Consider the following 18,168-nt stretch of genomic DNA (forward strand, 5'->3'; position numbering starts at 1 on the left):
AGCAAAGAATAGCAGTGGAAGGAAAGTCTTCTGCCTGGAGGTCAGTGACTAGTGGAGTTCTGCAGGGTTCCATTCTGAGACCCCTATTCTTTGAGCTTTATAGTGACCTAGTTGAAGAAGAGAAATGATAGGCCAGTAAGATTACGGAAGGTATCTTGTGGATGGAGCTGAAGATTGTCAAAAGAATATAGAGAGAATGCAGAGATGGGTGGAAAAGTGATGGATGGAGTTCAATCCGGATAAGTGTGAGGTGATGCATTTTGGAAGGTCAAACACGAAGGGTGATTACAGGGTTAATGATTGGATACTTAACAGTGTGGAAGAACGGAGGGACCTTGGGGTCCAATTCCATACATCTCTCAAAGTCACCATACAGGTTGATAGGAGAGTTAAAAAAGGTCTATGGGGTGTTGAGCTTTATTAGTAGGAGGATTGAGTTCAAAAGTTGAGAGGTCATGATGCAATTCTACAAATCTCTGGTGAGACCACACTTACAGTATTGTGTTTAGTTCTGGTCACCTCATTATAGGAAGGATGTGAAAGCTATGGAGAGGGTACGGAGGAGATTTACCAGGATATCGCCTGGATTGGAAAAAAAATCTGATAAGACAAGGTTAGCAGAGATGGGACATTTCACTTTGGAGCATAGAACGATGAGAGGAGACTTAATAGAGGTTTACAAGGTTCTGAGAGGCTTAGAAAAGGTGGACGGCCAGTGACTTTTTTTTTCCCAGAGCAGAAATACCAAGCACCATACAGCACCTCTACAAAGTGAAGGGAGGAAAGTTTAGAGGAGACATCAGAGGTAATTTTTAAAAAAATGTGCAGAGAGTTGTGGGTCTCTGGAAAGCCTTGCCAGGGATGGTGGTGGAAGCTGAAATGTTAGGGGCATTTAAGAGACTCTTAACAGGAACATGGGTGAAAGAAAAGTAGAGGGTTATGGGTTAAGAAGGGTTAATACTTTTTCTTAGTAGAAATATATAGGTTAGCACAACATTGAGGGCTGAAGGGCCTATACTATACTGATCTATATTGCTAAAATGAAGTGCAGTAGATGGAATAAAAACCGTTGGGCCTCTTGGATGGTAGATGCAATCTTGTATCTGATAGTTTGGAGTTCAACGGAAACTTTCTTTTGGCACTGAATGATTCATTGGCCCTCAGTGGATATAGATAAGGTGGTAATGATCTTTTTTAAAAATTCCCCGCAGAACACGGTAATCTAAAATGAGAGGTGAGAAGGGAAAGATGTTCAAAGGTCTTGTGAGAGACATTTTTCATACAGAGGGGAAGTAGGTAAATGGAGCAAGCTGAGGAAGGAGTACTGTAGTGATGGGTACAATTGTAATCTTCAAATCAGATGAGTTTTAAGTGAGTTCATGCATAGGGAAAGTTCAGAGGGATAAGGAGTTGAAAGCAGCCAAATGCAGGGCTACCTTGTTTGGCATAGACATGTTGGGCTGAAAGGCCTATTTCCATGCTGTAAAATTGACAATGACTCTTATCTTTAGCTAATTGTTATGGAAACCCATTGGGAGCAAGTTAAACTATACAAAAAGAGCTAGGTCATGTTATAATCAAGATACGTCGCTCCTAATGAGCGGTCATTGATAACTTGGAGCTTGAGTTGCTCGGCATTCATTTCTGACAGTGGGCTTCTTGACCTTTCCACAAATGAGCTCCAGAATTCAAAAGTTTTAAGTATTTATCTGCCAGAGACCTGCTTGAAACAGACAATAGCTTTAATTTCAAGGACACTTTCTGGTGTGAAAACAGCAATTGTGACTTAGGAAGTGCACAGCATTGATTGGCTTCCACGTAGCATTAGGTCTGATGTTTGGAGAAATTACATGCATTATCAAAGAACCCTCTCCAAGGAGCCTTCTGTGGTTTGGTCCAGAGGTATTTGGAGCACCTCATCCTCAATTTAGGGTTGATGGAAAGCATTAACCCTTTTGGACCGATGAAAATTCTTTCTGTAAACGGTTAAATGCAACAGACAAGCTGAAGCTTGGGTATATTGCCACTGAGATGTGGCAGAACCAAATAATTCTAGCCATCATTTCTAGAATAGTTGTAAGCAGGGAAGTCTGGGGTGAGGGCAATACACAAAGGGCTGGAGAAATCAGCAGGTCTCATAGCCTCTATGGGAAGTAAAGGGTGACCATTGTTTCAGGCCTGAGCCCTTCATCGCGGTCTGAACTGAATAAAAAGGTGGGAGGAGGGAAGGAAGATAGGATTGGGTTGTGGGGGGTATACCGGTGGGAGAAAAAAGCTGAGATGTGACAGGGGGCGAGGCTTGCAGTGGTAAAATTAATTCTCATGTTTCCAAATCACTGACTCGTTAGTCCAGAATTATTTTTCAATGTGAGCTATTTATATGCTTCTTTACAGCTGAGATAATTTACCAAGCATTTAGAGGGGAGGACTTTACATGTAAATACTAAGTGAATTGTAATTGGATATAAAGTGAAAAATAGGGATAAATATTTGGTCAAACCTTTTGATAAGTTAATTTGTAGAAATAAATTTTAATTAGATTGGGGGTACAGATTATTCAACAAAAGGTTTGTGGGGTGTGAGACCCGAGGGGCAACTTTTTAAACTCTGCCTAAGATGCTGTTGAAGTGGGTACAATGTTTAAAAGCCAGTTGGAAAGATGTCTGGAGGAATGGCTGAGAAGTGATTATGGACCAAATGTAGGCAAAAGGGACTGGCCCTGATTACCAATTTAGCTGGCATGAACTCATTAGACTGCTCGGTGCTGTGTGACTCCAAAAGTTCCCAATCAAGGTGCTTGACAGATTTGCAGACATTTGGCTTTATCTGGCCAAATAGACTGGTATTGTGTGGCAGGTTGTTATGTTTCTCATTTTGAAAGTGTGAACAGTGTGAACTTACTGAAAAAAGCCAGGTGGGATAACACTGTCCCTTGAGCATTGATGTTTTCTCACTTGTGGGTGGGATGCTCTGTCTAAAATGGAAAACAGATTTTATACGTAGCAGCTTGTACAGATGATGTCTAAACCATAACGATCTATACCTCAGGTAAAACTGTAAAAGATGATGATTGGAAATCTGATTGAATTCTGATTTTAATAGAAATCATTAAATGCGGACCACACATTGATGCCTTTGTGATATCAGATAAAAACCTTCACTAAGTCTTCTTGTGTTTTTATTTTTGCTTATCACTTCACACCAATAAAGCTGCTTTTATGTAGCCAAATATATATGTGACGAGCATCTTGGCTTCTACTGTAGCTTTCTTTTTTTTCTCTCTCCACATTGCTAGTTCCTGTCCTCGTTAATTAGGTACAGAGGCAAGAAAATGCGACATTGTTGATTGGAATATCTTGTAAAAAGAGTGATATCTTGCAGTATTGTTTGTTGAAGATGTGACGGGTATATGATAAGAAATGAATCTGTTGGCTTGCATATGTTTCAGCTCTGCAAGGATTCTGCACTTTCATACATTACCCTTGAGATTTCAAATGGCAGGTTGACAGAAGGTGAACATCAGAGTGTGATGTGAGCATCTGCGTAAAGATTTAGCTACTGAGCATGCTCCTTGATGTGACGAGTTTTGCTGTCTCCCTGGAGAGATGGATTGAACTTTGCACTACGATATCCGTAAATAAACTCCGTATTTGACTTCTAAAAGATTCCCACTTGCAAAATTTTTTTCCTCTCTCTATTGTCATGTACAGCCTGTGTGATGAACTGAGATATCTTGGTTTACCAGGGGAATTGTAGTGACTGAAGATTTCAAGTATGGAAAACACCTAACCTTCATTTCTCAAATAAGCTCGTTGCCTTGCCTGAATGACATGACACAATGAAAGAAATGAGCATAAAATGAATGTAACAGGATTGCTGACATACTGGCAAGATGGTTTAAAAGTTAAGCACATTGACTGCTCAGCACGCAGTGGCAATCAGCTCTTTTTTAGGATCCGTGCTGGTCACAGCTACAATTGATAATAACTCAGATCTCCGGCTAATGAAGGCCACTTGGATAAGGATTCTGAAACGAGCTAAAGGAGGACGTTTGAAGAATTCTGATCTTTGTGTAAGAGTGAACCTTTTTAATTTGTTTGCAGCAATGGATGGGATGGGGTGCGGAGGATGGTCGACAAACACAGCTGGCTTTTTCCGCTACCAGTTAATGCAATGTAACAGATGGTTGAAATATTTTTTTGAGCTCTGCTCAAGTCTGGCCAATCTTTTATATTGCCTGGAAGGAATTTTTGGCAACTTGGCTAACTTAACAAATAAGTGGCAAGGATAGAGCTTTGACCTGAAACTACAGAAAATTATTAGTTGTTTGAAAAATCAGAAGATGTAGAACATTACTAGGGACAAGCAAAACAGTAGAGATCAGAATGATGATTCCTTTATCATGATATAGACATAATATTGTTTCTGTCAATTCATTTGATATATTTTTAATTTACTGCTTTGTAATTTTTCAGCCGTTTATTCAGATGCATTGCAAAATAATGACATTCAGAATTGTGTGCATAAAATAGTACTTTGTCAGGTGAGAAATAAATGTAATCAACATGGATTGATATTCTCAGAAGGGGAAGAGAGATGAGCTAGAAGCCTGATAATCCCGCACATTCAGCAAATTAATATTCCTTTTATTATCCAGAGTCATTCCTAATGGATTTGTTTAAATTGAGAAGTGGGAAAATTTTCTGTAGGTGCAGTGACTTTCAAACAGCAGTGAGCTTGCCACCTACAAAGGTTTAATTTTTCTCCTGTGTTCTCCTGCAGGGTTCGGCGGACTCCTATACCAGCCGTCCATCTGAATCAGATGTGTCTCTGGAGGAAGACCGGGAGGCAGTACGGAGAGAAGCAGAGCGCCAAGCCCAAGCCCAGCTGGAGAAAGCAAAGGTAGTCTAATATGCCTCTGTTTTATTATGTTGTGTATCCAGTACACAGATTTTATTGCATCAGTGTTGATTTTTTTATTTGTTTGATCATTTGAATCCCAGCAATGAACCAATAAGTTAGAGTACATGTTGGACTCTGATCTAAATGAGTACAAGTACCCAGACGGCAATTCGGGAGAATTTCTAATCTCCCTTGTATTTCAGTTAAATTCATTGTTGTTTTCCTTTAAATACCAGCATTCAGTGATTTTAATCGACTTCTTGAAATGTGCAAAATATTTGATGTCCTGTAAATGCACATACTGTTGCAAAGACAAAACTAGTAACCTGTTTGATGGCACAGGACCAATTGGTTAGCAGGGAGTTAAATTATCATTTGAGTTTAGCTCTTGTATTTTTTTACCAGAGGGCGGAATATTGGCCAAAATACAATGGAGACACACTGCAGATGCTGACATCTGAAGCTAAACACATGACACTGGAGGAACCCAGTGGGTGAAACAATTTCTGTGGGTAAAAAAAGAATGGTTACCGTTTTGAGCCAAAAACCTTTATCCTGAAATGTCAACCGTTCTTTTTCTCCCAGTGACGTTGTTTGTCCCAATGAGTTCCTCCAACAGGACTCTGTTCAGCTTCAAAATGAAATGGAGTTATTCGCCTCTAAAAATAAAGGTAGCGTCCAGATGCAAAAAAAGTCATTTTCAGTTTTTGTCTGAAGGTACAAAATTGGACTCTGAAAACTGAGTCTTGAATTTAAGATGACCACTTTTGCTTGCTACTTTCCCCAGATCTATGGATGTCATGTAATGGTCATGAATGGTAGCAGCCCTGCAATAATATTTGATGCAGATTAGTCATGATATTTAAAACCTTGGATATCGAAACTTCTTTTCCTGTACAACAGGGATGCATATAATATGGTAGTTCAATAATCTACTCGTTTAATTTTTTTTTCTAAAAAGCAATTTTGCGAAGAGTTGGATAGAAGCTGGGTTTCACGGAGGGCAGTTTGTGTTGGATAATACATTCATTATTGAAAGTCGTCAGGAAATGGGTTGGCTGCTTTACTTGGTAATCATCTAATTACCAAGGACTGATAAACCCCAATTGTTGAGACTTAAAAAAAATTAAATGAGTTTATCAAAATCTCTTTACACAAGGTATACTAATGACAACACATAACAAATCATAATAATTGAACAATTAAATCATAACTCATACTATGTCCAAAAATAAGATTGAATACAAAAATTATACAAATTATACATGTAAAATTCCCTTATGATATTTTGCACTTCTGTTTGAGACTCTTTTCTATTTAAATATTTGTGCAAATGGTTAATAATCTGAATATAACACCAACTAAATTGGGAGTAACAAAGCTATCTAGCATTTATATTGTAATCAAATATAACACCCCAAGGCATTTCATGGGAGAGTAACCAGATGAAAATGACATTGAATAGAAAATGAGGTAATGAGACGGACGCTCAAATACTGAGGTTGTAAAATGAAAAAAAAAATATGATGGGCAGGCTTAAAGGAGAACTTCTGGTTAGGACACAGGCAGGTAAAGGTAATGCAACCCGTTTCTGGAATTGTACAACCATAAGATGTTCAAGGGTCAAGAAATAGAGAAGTGCAGTTATGAATGAGGGCTACAGAGTTGGTAGAATTTGAATGGATTGGGTCGTGTGGCCGAGGCAGCTAACAAGATCCTGCTGAGATTAACTGGGTAGTATGGAAAGAGCAAGTGCAACAGGACCATGAAGAGAATTGTAAATATATAGCATCCGTATCGGTCAACCCATTGCGAATGGGCATACGTGACATGGTTTAACGGAAGTCACCATTAATTGTAAAACCGAAATACAAAAACCTACGAGAACCAGCAGGCATTCATCAAGTTCAGAAATCTAAGCAAACTTTTACTTTTACAAACTTGGGCAAAGATCTGTGCAGGATTAAGAAAAGTTCATCTTCAAAAGCACAAGTATATTTCTAGTTGGCAATCTCTAAACTTGGTTAGATGGTCAGGTCAATTGACTTTTATTTCTCGAGATGATCTCTATTTTCACTGGAGTATCCAGGACCATCTTCTCTTGTCTCAGCTGCTTTGGAATCAGTGGTGCTTAATTGCTTTCTAACTCTGACGAAATGACAACCAAGTCTTGTCATTTCTTGGGAGTTAGAATGCTATCTCTAAACTAGGTTCTTGAACAAAAAAAAACAAATTGGAGAAGGTACTCAGTAAGTTGAACATCATCAATGATAGAAAAAGCACTGTTGGATTGGAAGCATTCATCAATATTAACCATCACTTGTCTTGATTAATGGAGTTGGACCCAAATCATCAACATTTTTTTTCCTGCAGCAGACTTTTATTTGGTTTAGATCCTACACCCTCAGTCTCTCATGTGTTTCTGTCTTTAGTTAGGTCCTGTGGTGCCTGATCTCCCCACCAAGCTAAGCAGGCTTAGGACTGGTCAATACCTGGAGGGGAGACTGCACCAGTTGCTGTATGTTTCTGTGAGAGGGCACTGGACGAAATGATGACTCTCTTGTCTGCCTTATGGTAGACAAAAGTTGAAGAATTTCTTATTTGTTACATCCTAAATATAATATTACATTTCAATAATGGAACCTTTACCCTCTACCTTTAGCTTGTGTTTTGTGCAGTCCTTGAGGTTTCTGAGTGATCCAGTTGAACCTCTTCATTCACCAGAACATCATCCATGTGCCATTTAGATGACTGGAAATCTTCCAGAATATTGAGCAATATCTCTGAAGATATTCTTGATTTAAGAGATACCAAGTGATAATCTATTCAGTGGAAAATGTTTAAAGGTGTAATTTAAATTGTATGCAGAAGAATTTAAAAAAATATATCAGAATCCTCCAGTATCCAGGTGGTATTTCATTGTATTTTATTTACTCTCCTTGCTTGGCCAGGACCTAAACCACTGAGAGCATCATCTACTTTTTGGGCATGTCCTCTTGTTTAATTTGGTTGGCTCTGTACATGCCTCGATTTTGCTGTTGCCTCTAGTCCTGTTGTTATTTTAGTGTTTCTCCACTTGGCTTCATGCCCTTCAAACACTCCCTGTCATTTCTTCTTCTCTGCTGCAGTTACTAAGGGTTTAACTAGGATTGCAGGTTGAAAATTCCATTGAATCAGGTTTGGTTTACATTTGGATTCATTTAAAAGCTTTTAAGTCTGGATAGAATGGATGTGGACAAAATGCTTCCAGAAGTGGGATAGTTTAGGAGCAGAGGGTACAACCTCAGAATTAAAGGGCCTCCCTTTAGCATAGAGGTGAGGACAAATTTCTTTAGCCAGAGGGTGGTAAATCTATGGAATCTGTTGCCACTGATGGCCAAGTTATGGGGTCTATTTAAAATGGACGTAATAGGAGAAGGTCTGATCCTACTTTTGATGGTCCGATGGTCTTACTCATGCTGTAGAAGGTTTTAATAACAACTTTCATCCTTTTGAGCAGAGAACCACAGACATTTTCAGCACGTTGATCTCATTCTTGTATAATGCAGCTCCTGTATTATACAATGGCCAGTGGTGATATATGAGCACAAAGCATTGGTTTCTCACTGAATTTCATTTTTCCTGCCCGTCCCCCCTCCCTATCCCAGTGTTCAAGTTTTAGAAGCAACCAGCTTCATCTAAAGCACAAGATATTGGACACACCAAGGTTTTTTTTTGATTTCTGGAAATATCACGTTGGAAGTTATATATTACTCAAGAATCTAACCTACTTTACATTTTTCCCCTCATTTTACTGTTGGACAGCACTGGCTGGTGGGCCAAAATGTATGTCTAAATTAAAGTTTCTTTAAAAATTGCTGCTCACATTTTTTTTCTTGGAATTTTCTTCAATATTTTCAACTCTTCTATTTGATATCTGGTCATTGAAAATTAGATTTGTGGCTCCCTCTTCTTGATCCCTAAGCAACTAGAACATCCTGCTTCCATTTACCATCTGCAAACTTTTTGTCATTTTAAATACTTCAGTCAAATTAATGCTGTTCTAATGAGTTGCAATGGGTCAAACCCATCCTCATCTGCTTTATTTATTATCTCTTCAGCATTGTCGGTAGAGTTGCTCTGATAATTGCAGAGGTCCTCTGCACAAACTGACCTCCTGAGGAAGAAAGGAGCATTGGTTTTTGGGGTTAGCCTTGGGCTGATGTGCAGGATTTGTTCAGGCAGAGTTCAGAACTTGGGACTGAGCAGCCTGCGATTGCAAATGGAATACTCTTTCATCCCTTTAGTTACTTGTCCAATATATGGAGCCCATTGTGGCTTACAGGACCACTATTTCATGAGGAACAATAATGAACCCCTGCTGATCCTCAATTGCATCCTCCTTGCCTTGCTATAGGAAGGATGTCATTAAGTGAGGGAGGGTTACCAGAACCAATGGACTCAAGCTATGAGGGACTGGATAGGTTGGGATTGTTTTCTGTCGAAGCTGAAAGGTGATCTTGAAGAGGTTTATAAAAGCATGAGAGGCATGGATAGGGGAGATAATGATGGTCTCTTTTCCCCAAGGTGGGAGAGTCTAAAACTACAGAGCATTGGTTTAAGGTGAGAACATGGAATATAGAATTGTACTGCATAGGAAAAGGCCCTTCGGTCCATATGTCTGTGCTGAACATGATGTCCAAATCAAATTAAAACTTTGCTGCTTTCACCTGATATATATCCTCTATCCCTTTCATGTTCATGTGTTTACCTAAAAGCCTCTTAATCTCAAGAACATAGAATATTACAGCAAAGTACAGGCCTTTTGGCCCATAATGTTGCGCTGACCCTGACAAAAAAAAAACCTAAACCTTCTGCATAAACCTCTATTCCATCCACTTCCACCACTACACCCGGCAGTGTATCCAGGCACCCACCACGCTCTGTGGAAGATATTTGCCTCACGTATCTTCCTCAAACTTCCTTCCCCTCATTTTAAATGCATGTTTTCCAATGTGTGAGGCTTTTGCTCTTTGGATAAAGATTCTGACTGCCTACCCTATCAATGCCTCTTTATGATTTTATACACCTCTATGAGAGGGGAAAGACAAAGTGAAGCTAAGAGCCAGACTTTTCATAGAGAGAGTGAAAAGTGCATGGATTGAGATACCAGAGGGAGTGGTTGGGGCAGGTAGAATTGCAACATTTACTTTGGACAGGTGCTTGGATAGGAAATGCTTTAGATGGATATGGGCCCAAAGCAAGCAAATGGGACTCATTCAGTTAGACATCTTGGTCACCATGAATGAATTGGGTTGAAGAGTTTGTTTCCATACTGAACAACTCTGTGACTCTGATGAGCAACTTGTGTCATAGCTTAAATGGAGCAGATAGGCATAAGCTATGGTTGAGAGATTTCAATGGGATAGGTTCTAAATCTCTCTAAAGCCTCCAAGATTCAAGGCCAGACCAACTTTGAACTCTGCAATAGCCAGCAGAGTTCAAAACCCTGTAGAAGCAATGGAATAATTTTCAAACCCTTTCGTTATATGTGCACTTTGCTGGGCCCAATGTGATACGAGTAAGATTACTTTAATGGGATATCTTAATTCTCTGAGCGCCGCAATGTCCAGAGGGTTCCATCAGCTCAAAATGATTGAAGAAAATAAATGCTGCCAGAGAAATGATTTTCACAGATTCTCCTAGAATTGGATAATGGTAAGGAGATCTTCCAAACAGAAGTTGGTCATTTATGACCTCTCAGTGAAGTGCCAAAACCTCTCCAACCACAGAGAGTGTAAAATCTGGCCAATGTTTTCTCTTTGGCCAGGCAGCCTAGAGATTTCCTTTATCTCCATTGGGCATTTTCTCTCTGGCGGGTTCGTATTGTTTTGGTTGTTGTTGTTTTTCTTTGTTTGCACTCTGCAGCATTGTTTATAATATTATCTATTCCTACACGGATCTCTCCATGGCTGGTTTTAATGAAGTGCTTTATTTTTGGATACTCTAATCTTTAGATTTGAATAATTCTTTAAAAATTCCTCATTTGGTCATCTACTGGAAGCAGAGAAAACTGAGACATTTCTATGAGAATACACTATGATCGTAAATCTGCAAATTTGGCAGACCACTTAGAAGAACACAGATTATTGACTTTGCATATTGACCAGCACAATGATTGTTTTGGGTAGCTCCAGTCTTGGATGATGCTTGAACATTATCATTGAAGCTTATGTGATCATTAAACTTCTGGACTAGTCTGGTGTCCAAAGCATTACTGCCGAAGCACAATTGATTACCATTGGACTCTGTCTGACAAAGGATTTTGAGTAGTGCATTTGTGAATCAATTTCTTGTCAGGTTAAGCAGAGTAATTATTTTGGCAATGAATTTTGTAAACTTTCCTTGCCTTTGCTATGCAAATACATTGTGCCGTGGTATGAAGTCTGGGGTTCAGGAGTGCCATTTCCAGCATTGTATGATCTCTGTGGGGACTATATTTGGCTTCCAAATAGGGAAGGGAATTTGCTGTTTGGATTCTTCATCCTGACTAACATGTTTTGTTTTCAGTTCCTGGTCAAAAGCTTCAAAATGACAAAGATGGTATTTCAAATCTTATGATGTTTCAAAATCTTCTTGATAAACTGTTTAAAAATGCAGTGGTTTAAAATAGTGCTGAACAAAAGAAGATTGTTTACCTCACCCTGGTAGAAGCTATGCTGCTATTCTTGTGAAATAGTTTCTATTGAGTCAAGAAACAAACTGGTGAGTTGTTGGTAATGGGTTAACATTAAAATTCTGTCACCTTTCTGTCAAAATGAGTAGAGTGTAAAAATGAAGGTCTGCAGATGCTGTGAATGTCCTTAAAAACATAGAAATGCTGGAAGAATTTAGCAGGTAAAGATAGATAACCAACAGTTCAGGCCTAAGCCCTTCCTCAAGTTATGAGTAAAAAGCAGGCAGGCGTCTGAATTAAAAGGTGAGGAGGAGAAGAAAAGAAATGGCAGGAGAAGGAGTACAGACCAACAAAAAGGGGTGTTAATTGGATATAGATGGAGGACAGGAAAGAGGAAAGGTGAGAATTGATTGGGAAAGGGATGGGCCTGGCTCTGTGAATGCATAACATGAGGAAAGAAGGGAGAGAGAGAGAAAATTCATGGGGATAGATGATAGACGGGGGAGGGCGGGGGGAGGCGAACCAAAACCAGAGGTCAGTGTTAATGCCATATGGTTGGAAGGTTACCAGATAGAATAGAATCCTCCAATTCACAGGTGTTCTTGGTTTGGCAGTGTGTTAGGCCATGGACATGCATGTCGGCAAGGGAATGAAATGGGGAATTAAAATGGGTGACCACTGGGAGATCCCCGCTATTGCAGAGGACAAAGCTGAGGTGCTCAACAAAGCATTTCAGTGTTTTTATTGTCAAAAAGAGTAAATTACCTAAATCTGCAGACCTTGTGATTGTAGTATTAACACAAAAATGCTGGAGAAACTCAGCAGGTCTCGTAGCGTCCATCGGAGATGAAGATATAAAACCAATGTTTTGGCCCTGAGCCCTGCCTCCAGCTATGAGCAAAATATGCAAGCAGGGGCCCGAACACAAAAATTTTGGGATAGAAGGGAAGAAAAGGTGTGGGGTGGGGTGGGGAGGAAGCACAGGCCAATAGACAATGGTGATAATTGGACATGGGCAGGAGAGGAAAGGTTAGAAGTGATCGAGGAATGGGGTAGCTCTGTGAACGCAGAGCTCGAGGGAAAGAGAGAAGACAGCTGGAGATATAGGGATAAGGTAGAAAAGGGGTGTGGGAGGGTGGGGTCTAATTGAAACCCGAGAAATTGATTTTAATCCCATTTGGCTGCAGGGTGTCCGGACAGACTGTGAAGTGTTGTTCTTCCTATTTGCAGGTCGACTCAGTCTGGCAGGGCATGACACCATGAACAGACATTTCGACATGGCAGTGGGTCAGGGAATTGAAATGGGTAGTTACTGGGAGATGGACGCTATTGTGGCCAACAGAGCCAAGGTGTTCTGCAAAGCGATTTCCCAGTCTGTGTTCAGTTTCTCCAAAGTAAAGGAGACCACAGAGGGAGCACCAGATGCAGATGACCTGGTAGATCACTTAGTAAGACTGTTGGTGCCCCTGAATGGTGGTGAGAGGGGAGTTGTGGGTGCCTGTTTAGCAGTTCCTGCATTCACAGGGGTAGGTGCAAAGGTGAAGATTGGTGAAAAAGGAGGAGTGGTGATGGAGTTGTGGAGGGAGTGCTGTCTGCAGAAGGTAGAGGGGAAGATGTGTCTGGTGGTTGGAAATCGCAGAGGTTGATATGATGATGATAACTATCTGTGTAGGCTAGTTGGATGGAAGGCACGGACAAGAGGAATCATAGAGCATTAAAAAAATAGAACATTCCAGCACAGAACAGGCCTTGAAGTTGTGCCAACCGAAATATTCCTACCAAGAAAAAAAGTACTAAACCCATTCAACCGCGTAACCCTCTGTTTTTCTTTCAACTGTGTGCCTGTCTAAGAGTCCCGAATGTTTCAGCCTCCAGCACCATTCCTGCCAAAGCATTACAGGCACCCAGAACTCTTTCCTCCCCTCACTTTGTAGAGGTTTTTTGCTATTCCTGCCCTGGGAGAAAGGCACTGGCCTTTTCTATGCCTCTCAAAATCTTGTAGACTTCTATTAAGTCTCCCCTCATCCTTCACTCTGAAGAGAAAAGTCCCAGGTCTGCTAACCTTGCCTCATAAGACTTATTTTCCATCCAGGCAACATCCCGATATCTCTTCTTCACCCTCTCCATTAGTTTCCACATCCTTCCAGAACTGAACACAATACTCTTAAGTGTGGTCTCACCAGAGATTTGTAGAGTTGCAACATGACCTCTCGACTCCTGTGAAATTTCGTCCTTGTTTGTGGGATTAGATGGGGCAATGCCAGATGTGCGCATGTTGAAAGATATGTGGGTCAGGGCTGAGTTGATGGTAGTTGAATGAAGCCATGCTTTTTGCGGAAATAGAACATCTCAGATGATCTCGTATGGAACATCTCATCCTGGGAGCAGATGTGACGGAGGCAGAGGAATTGCGAGAAAGAAATATGACGAGGTGTATTTGAGGTAACTGTTGGAGTTGGTGGGTTTGTTGAAAATATCTGTCAAGAGTTTGTCTTTCGAAGTGGAGATGGTGAGATCAAGAAAGGGACCCAATAAAGAAAGTGTGGCATTGTTAGTGTATTGGTTGGCACAACGCTGTTACAATGCCAGCGACTGGGTTCGAATTTGGCATTGTCTCTAAGGAGTTTATATATTCTCCGGGTACCTGTGTGAGTTTCTTCTGGGTGCTCCGATTTCCCCCTACTCTTCAAAAATGTACACGGTTTGTAGGTTAATTATGCTATTTGGGCAGCATGGACTCGTGGTCTGCAAGGACCTGCTACCATTCTGTATGTCTAAAATTAAAAAGGGGAGAGTGAGGCTTGCGATGGACCAAGTGAATTTGAGGTCAGGGTGGAAGTTGGCAGCAAGGTGAGTCAACAAGCTCATCACGGGTACATGAGGCAGCACCAAAGTAGTCGTCATTGTAGAGGAGGGAGATTTGGGAGCTTTGCCAGTGTAGGCTTGTGACATGGATTGCTCCTCCCAACCAATAAAAAGTCAGGCATAGCTGGAGCCTATGTGGGCACCCATGTGATAATACAATCACTGGACTGTTGGTGACAGCCTGCACCTGTCTGCACTCCTGCATTGCCTACTGCAGGGGGAAACTCATTGCACCTGCAGGGATTTAACCTGGGAGACTGGGTCCACCTACTCCCTGCCAGTCACCAGCCCCATATAAAGGCTAATGCTAGTCCCTGGGCAGGAACAGAGCACATGGAGCCAGAAAGGTTACAGAACTTTGTGTGCAAGTTTTTAAGCGAATTAAAGCCTGTAGCACAGCCTTTCATTGTTTGTGTCTGTTTGCACTGCAGCGCGCCAAAACCCATGGCTACCCTTTTGACTTGGTGAAAGTGGGATGAGTCAAAGAGGAGGTTATTGAGGGTGAGAACAAGTTATGCTAGCTGGAAGAGGGTGATGGTGGAGGGGGATTGGTTAGGTTTGTTGTTGAGGATGGAACAAAGGGCCTTCAGTATGGGGGTGATGGAGATGTGTAGTGATTGGATGTTCGTGGTAAAGATCACAATCGAGTGCAGAGAACTAGAAGTAATTGAAGAGATGGCAGGTAGGTGGAATATCGTGGATATAGGTGGGGAGGTACTGGGAGGGGGGGTGGGGGGGATAAAACTGAGTCAGGTAAATGGATACTAGTTTGGTGGGCCAGGAGCACATAGAAACGATGGGTCTGCTGGGACAATTGGGTTTGTGGATCTTGGGGTAGGAGGTAGACTGGGGAGTGCAGGGTTTGGAAACAATTAGAGACCATGGAAGGGAGATAACCAGAAGTGATGAGTTCAGAAATAGTGCCTAAGTCGGTGATTTGATGAGCTTTGGTGGCGCCCTGCTGAGGGAGTAAGTAAGATGAGGTTGTCTGGCTTAGTCAGATAGAGGCCATGTTGTTCTGTCACGGTTTTCATTAGTGACAGGTTCAAAACTTTTGGAAACAATTATCTGCTTTGTTAGTACGCAGCTTTGCTATGATGTACAAACACACTGTGTGTGCAGGCTAATGTAGAAGTGATGCCTCATTCAGTTTGTACTGTGCAAGCTTACATTGTCATCTGGATATTTGTCATTTTGCAGAAACCGGAATTAACTGAGGCCCAATCAAAACACTTCCCTTCCAATTTTATTTGAAACCTCTAAGAATATTCTTGCTTCATTACTCATTTCTGTGAGACCATAAATGTATCCAAGCTGTCATTTCAATTTCCTGTGATAGTAATTATGGATAAGGAGTCTCTTTAGATTGCCCTCTTTAGCTATATCGGTGACCATAATTTGAATATGGTCTCATGCTCTGCTCTCTCAATAAGTGAGGGATTGCTTAAGGTGGTATGTGGGTGGAAAGAAAAAGTTTGATAGCCACTGTTTTAATCATCCTAATTGACTTATTATGTGCACAGTTTCATAACTCCAAAGGAAATGGGCCAATGACAATTTTTCTCAAGCAAAATGTTTCCATAACAATTGGGTCTAGAGCAGTGATTCTCAACCTTCCCTCCCCACTCACATCCCACCTTAACCATTCCCTTTCTAGTCACAGAGCACCGATGGCATAGGGATTACTTAAAGTGCTATGTGTGTGGAAAGAAAAAGGTTGAAGATTACTGGTTGTAAAAGGACAAACATTGCTAGCATAGATGTGATGGGTGGAAGAGCCCATTTCTGTGCTGTATAGCTTTTATCTGAGGAGATTTGGAAAGTCATTGAATATCAATGTCTGACAAGTGTACTGGCTGCAGGCTGTTGACGATGCAGTCAAAGGACCCACACAGCCTGTGGACTGTGGCGACCTGCGGTCAAAGGCTGCTGGAGACTGGATCATGCAAACAGATATCTGAATTGGGATTCAAGAAGGTTTTGAGGGCAAGAAGGATTCCCAAAGGGCCTCGGGCACTGAAAGCTCGCAGGAGCTCAGGATGCCAATGGATTGACAGGTGTCTGTGCGGCTGCAGAGCTGCAGGTGTGCTTGAGGTGAATCCACAGACACTCAGTATCTCTGAAAGGACTCTCTTGATTCTCATTCTCTTATTGGGGGTGCTGGGCAATGCTAATATTGACTCTTTGCCTTTACGGCAGGCAAAAGTTGAAGTTTATTGTATGTATAGCACTTTTTTGTACTACTGCACATTTTCCCCACATCTGAAATACTTGGGACCAAATGTTATTCGGTTTTTTGGATTTTTTTGGTTATCGGAACAAAACCGAAAAAATCACCGAAACAACAGAGTAGCATCAGCCGTTGCTGGTCCCCACCACCGGTCCCGGCTGTGGTCCCTGCTCCTGCCTGGGAGGCTGCTCTCCTTGATGACGCCAGGATAAAGGATTCTTCTGACCACTTGCGGCTGGGAGGCAGTGGCACACAGTTTGTAAACCAAGTGCAGCGCAGGGTAAAGAACAAATGAAAAGAGAGAGGAGAGGGAGTTACCTGAAATAAGGAACATCGGCATTCATTCCCTTTTGGTTTAAGGGCTGATGCTTGCACCTAATTTTTCCCCGTGTGCTGCCTGACCCATCATCTTCCTCCTGTCACTCACTGATGGCTCGAGATTCCAGCCTGCTTCTCTGAGTCGACATTCAGCCGTTCAGCATCTGTCTTGCTGGTTCTGAACTCTGCCGTTACCAAAGTGGTGTCGACAGAGTGTCAGGACCCCACATGGGAAAGTCGGGTGGTAAATTATTGTCAACTTGTGACCGTAATGTCGGTGCCACACAACCGTTTGGTTTTTGGATCTTTTAGAAACTTTGGATACAGGGAAATGTGCTGTATAGCTTGACAATAAAGAAACCTTGAACCTTGACTGGTTGCATCATGGCCTGCTTTGGAAAGCTGAATATCCAGGAACACAGAAAGTGGCAAAGCTAGCCAAATTTATCCCAGGAACCATCTTCCCATCCATTGAAAACATCAATTTGAGTCACAGCCTGAAGAAGAGAGCCAACATCATAAAGGAACCCCATCATTCTGCTTTTACAATCCCTTCTCACTGCCCTTTGATTTAAGAACAGCTTATTTTTCCCAACATCTTATCATTTCCCAAATTACCTAACGATAACTACCCTGGGTCCACCACTGGATCTGTCTGAATTATTGAAACATCACTTTTTTTTCCCTTGCGCTAGTTGCAACCGTCTATTTATTTGCTTATCCTTTTATATTTATTATCTGTTTTCCAGTCTTTGAGTTATACTACTGTGCAGTTGATGTATCTTGTGTATCTGTTTAACTGCAGCAAGTTTGAATTGTGTTCTTGTGTTATGACAAGTACAACTCTCATTATCTTCGATGCTATGGAGACACTAGAGATTGCAGATGCTGGAATATGAAGCAAAAATGAAGCTGCCGGAGAAACTCAGCATATCAGCCAACATCTGTGGAGAAAAATGGATAAGCAGCTATGTGGGTCAAGACTCTTATCTACACTGGTGGTAAGTCTCAACCTAAAATGACAGCTCTCCATTCCTCTCCACAGTCGTTGCCGGTTCATCCAGCAGTCTCCTTTTCACTCTATGACACTATGACTCTATTTATAGTTTGTGGAATAATAGACTCGCTAATAGTGTATCTGGTACAAAAAAATGACACAACTTGTTAGCTTCAGAAGGCATTAATATAAAGTATGAAA

The 18,168-nt window shown here is 41.2% G+C and overlaps 1 protein-coding gene across 5 annotated transcripts in view; it reads left to right on the top strand.

Moving 5' to 3' along the window:
* The window catches only part of LOC138751826 (voltage-dependent L-type calcium channel subunit beta-2-like), a 313,138-nt gene that overhangs the window by 176,458 nt on the left and 118,512 nt on the right, over nucleotides 1-18,168 (top strand). For all 5 annotated transcript variants that reach the window (XM_069914663.1, XM_069914664.1, XM_069914659.1 and 2 more), the window contains exon 2: nucleotides 4,783-4,902. In XM_069914663.1, coding sequence (XP_069770764.1) covers nucleotides 4,783-4,902 — 120 coding nt within the window. The remainder of the gene's footprint in view (nucleotides 1-4,782; nucleotides 4,903-18,168) is intronic.

This window comes from Narcine bancroftii, chromosome 1 (assembly GCF_036971445.1).
Source record: "Narcine bancroftii isolate sNarBan1 chromosome 1, sNarBan1.hap1, whole genome shotgun sequence".
Lineage (NCBI taxonomy): Eukaryota > Metazoa > Chordata > Chondrichthyes > Torpediniformes > Narcinidae > Narcine > Narcine bancroftii.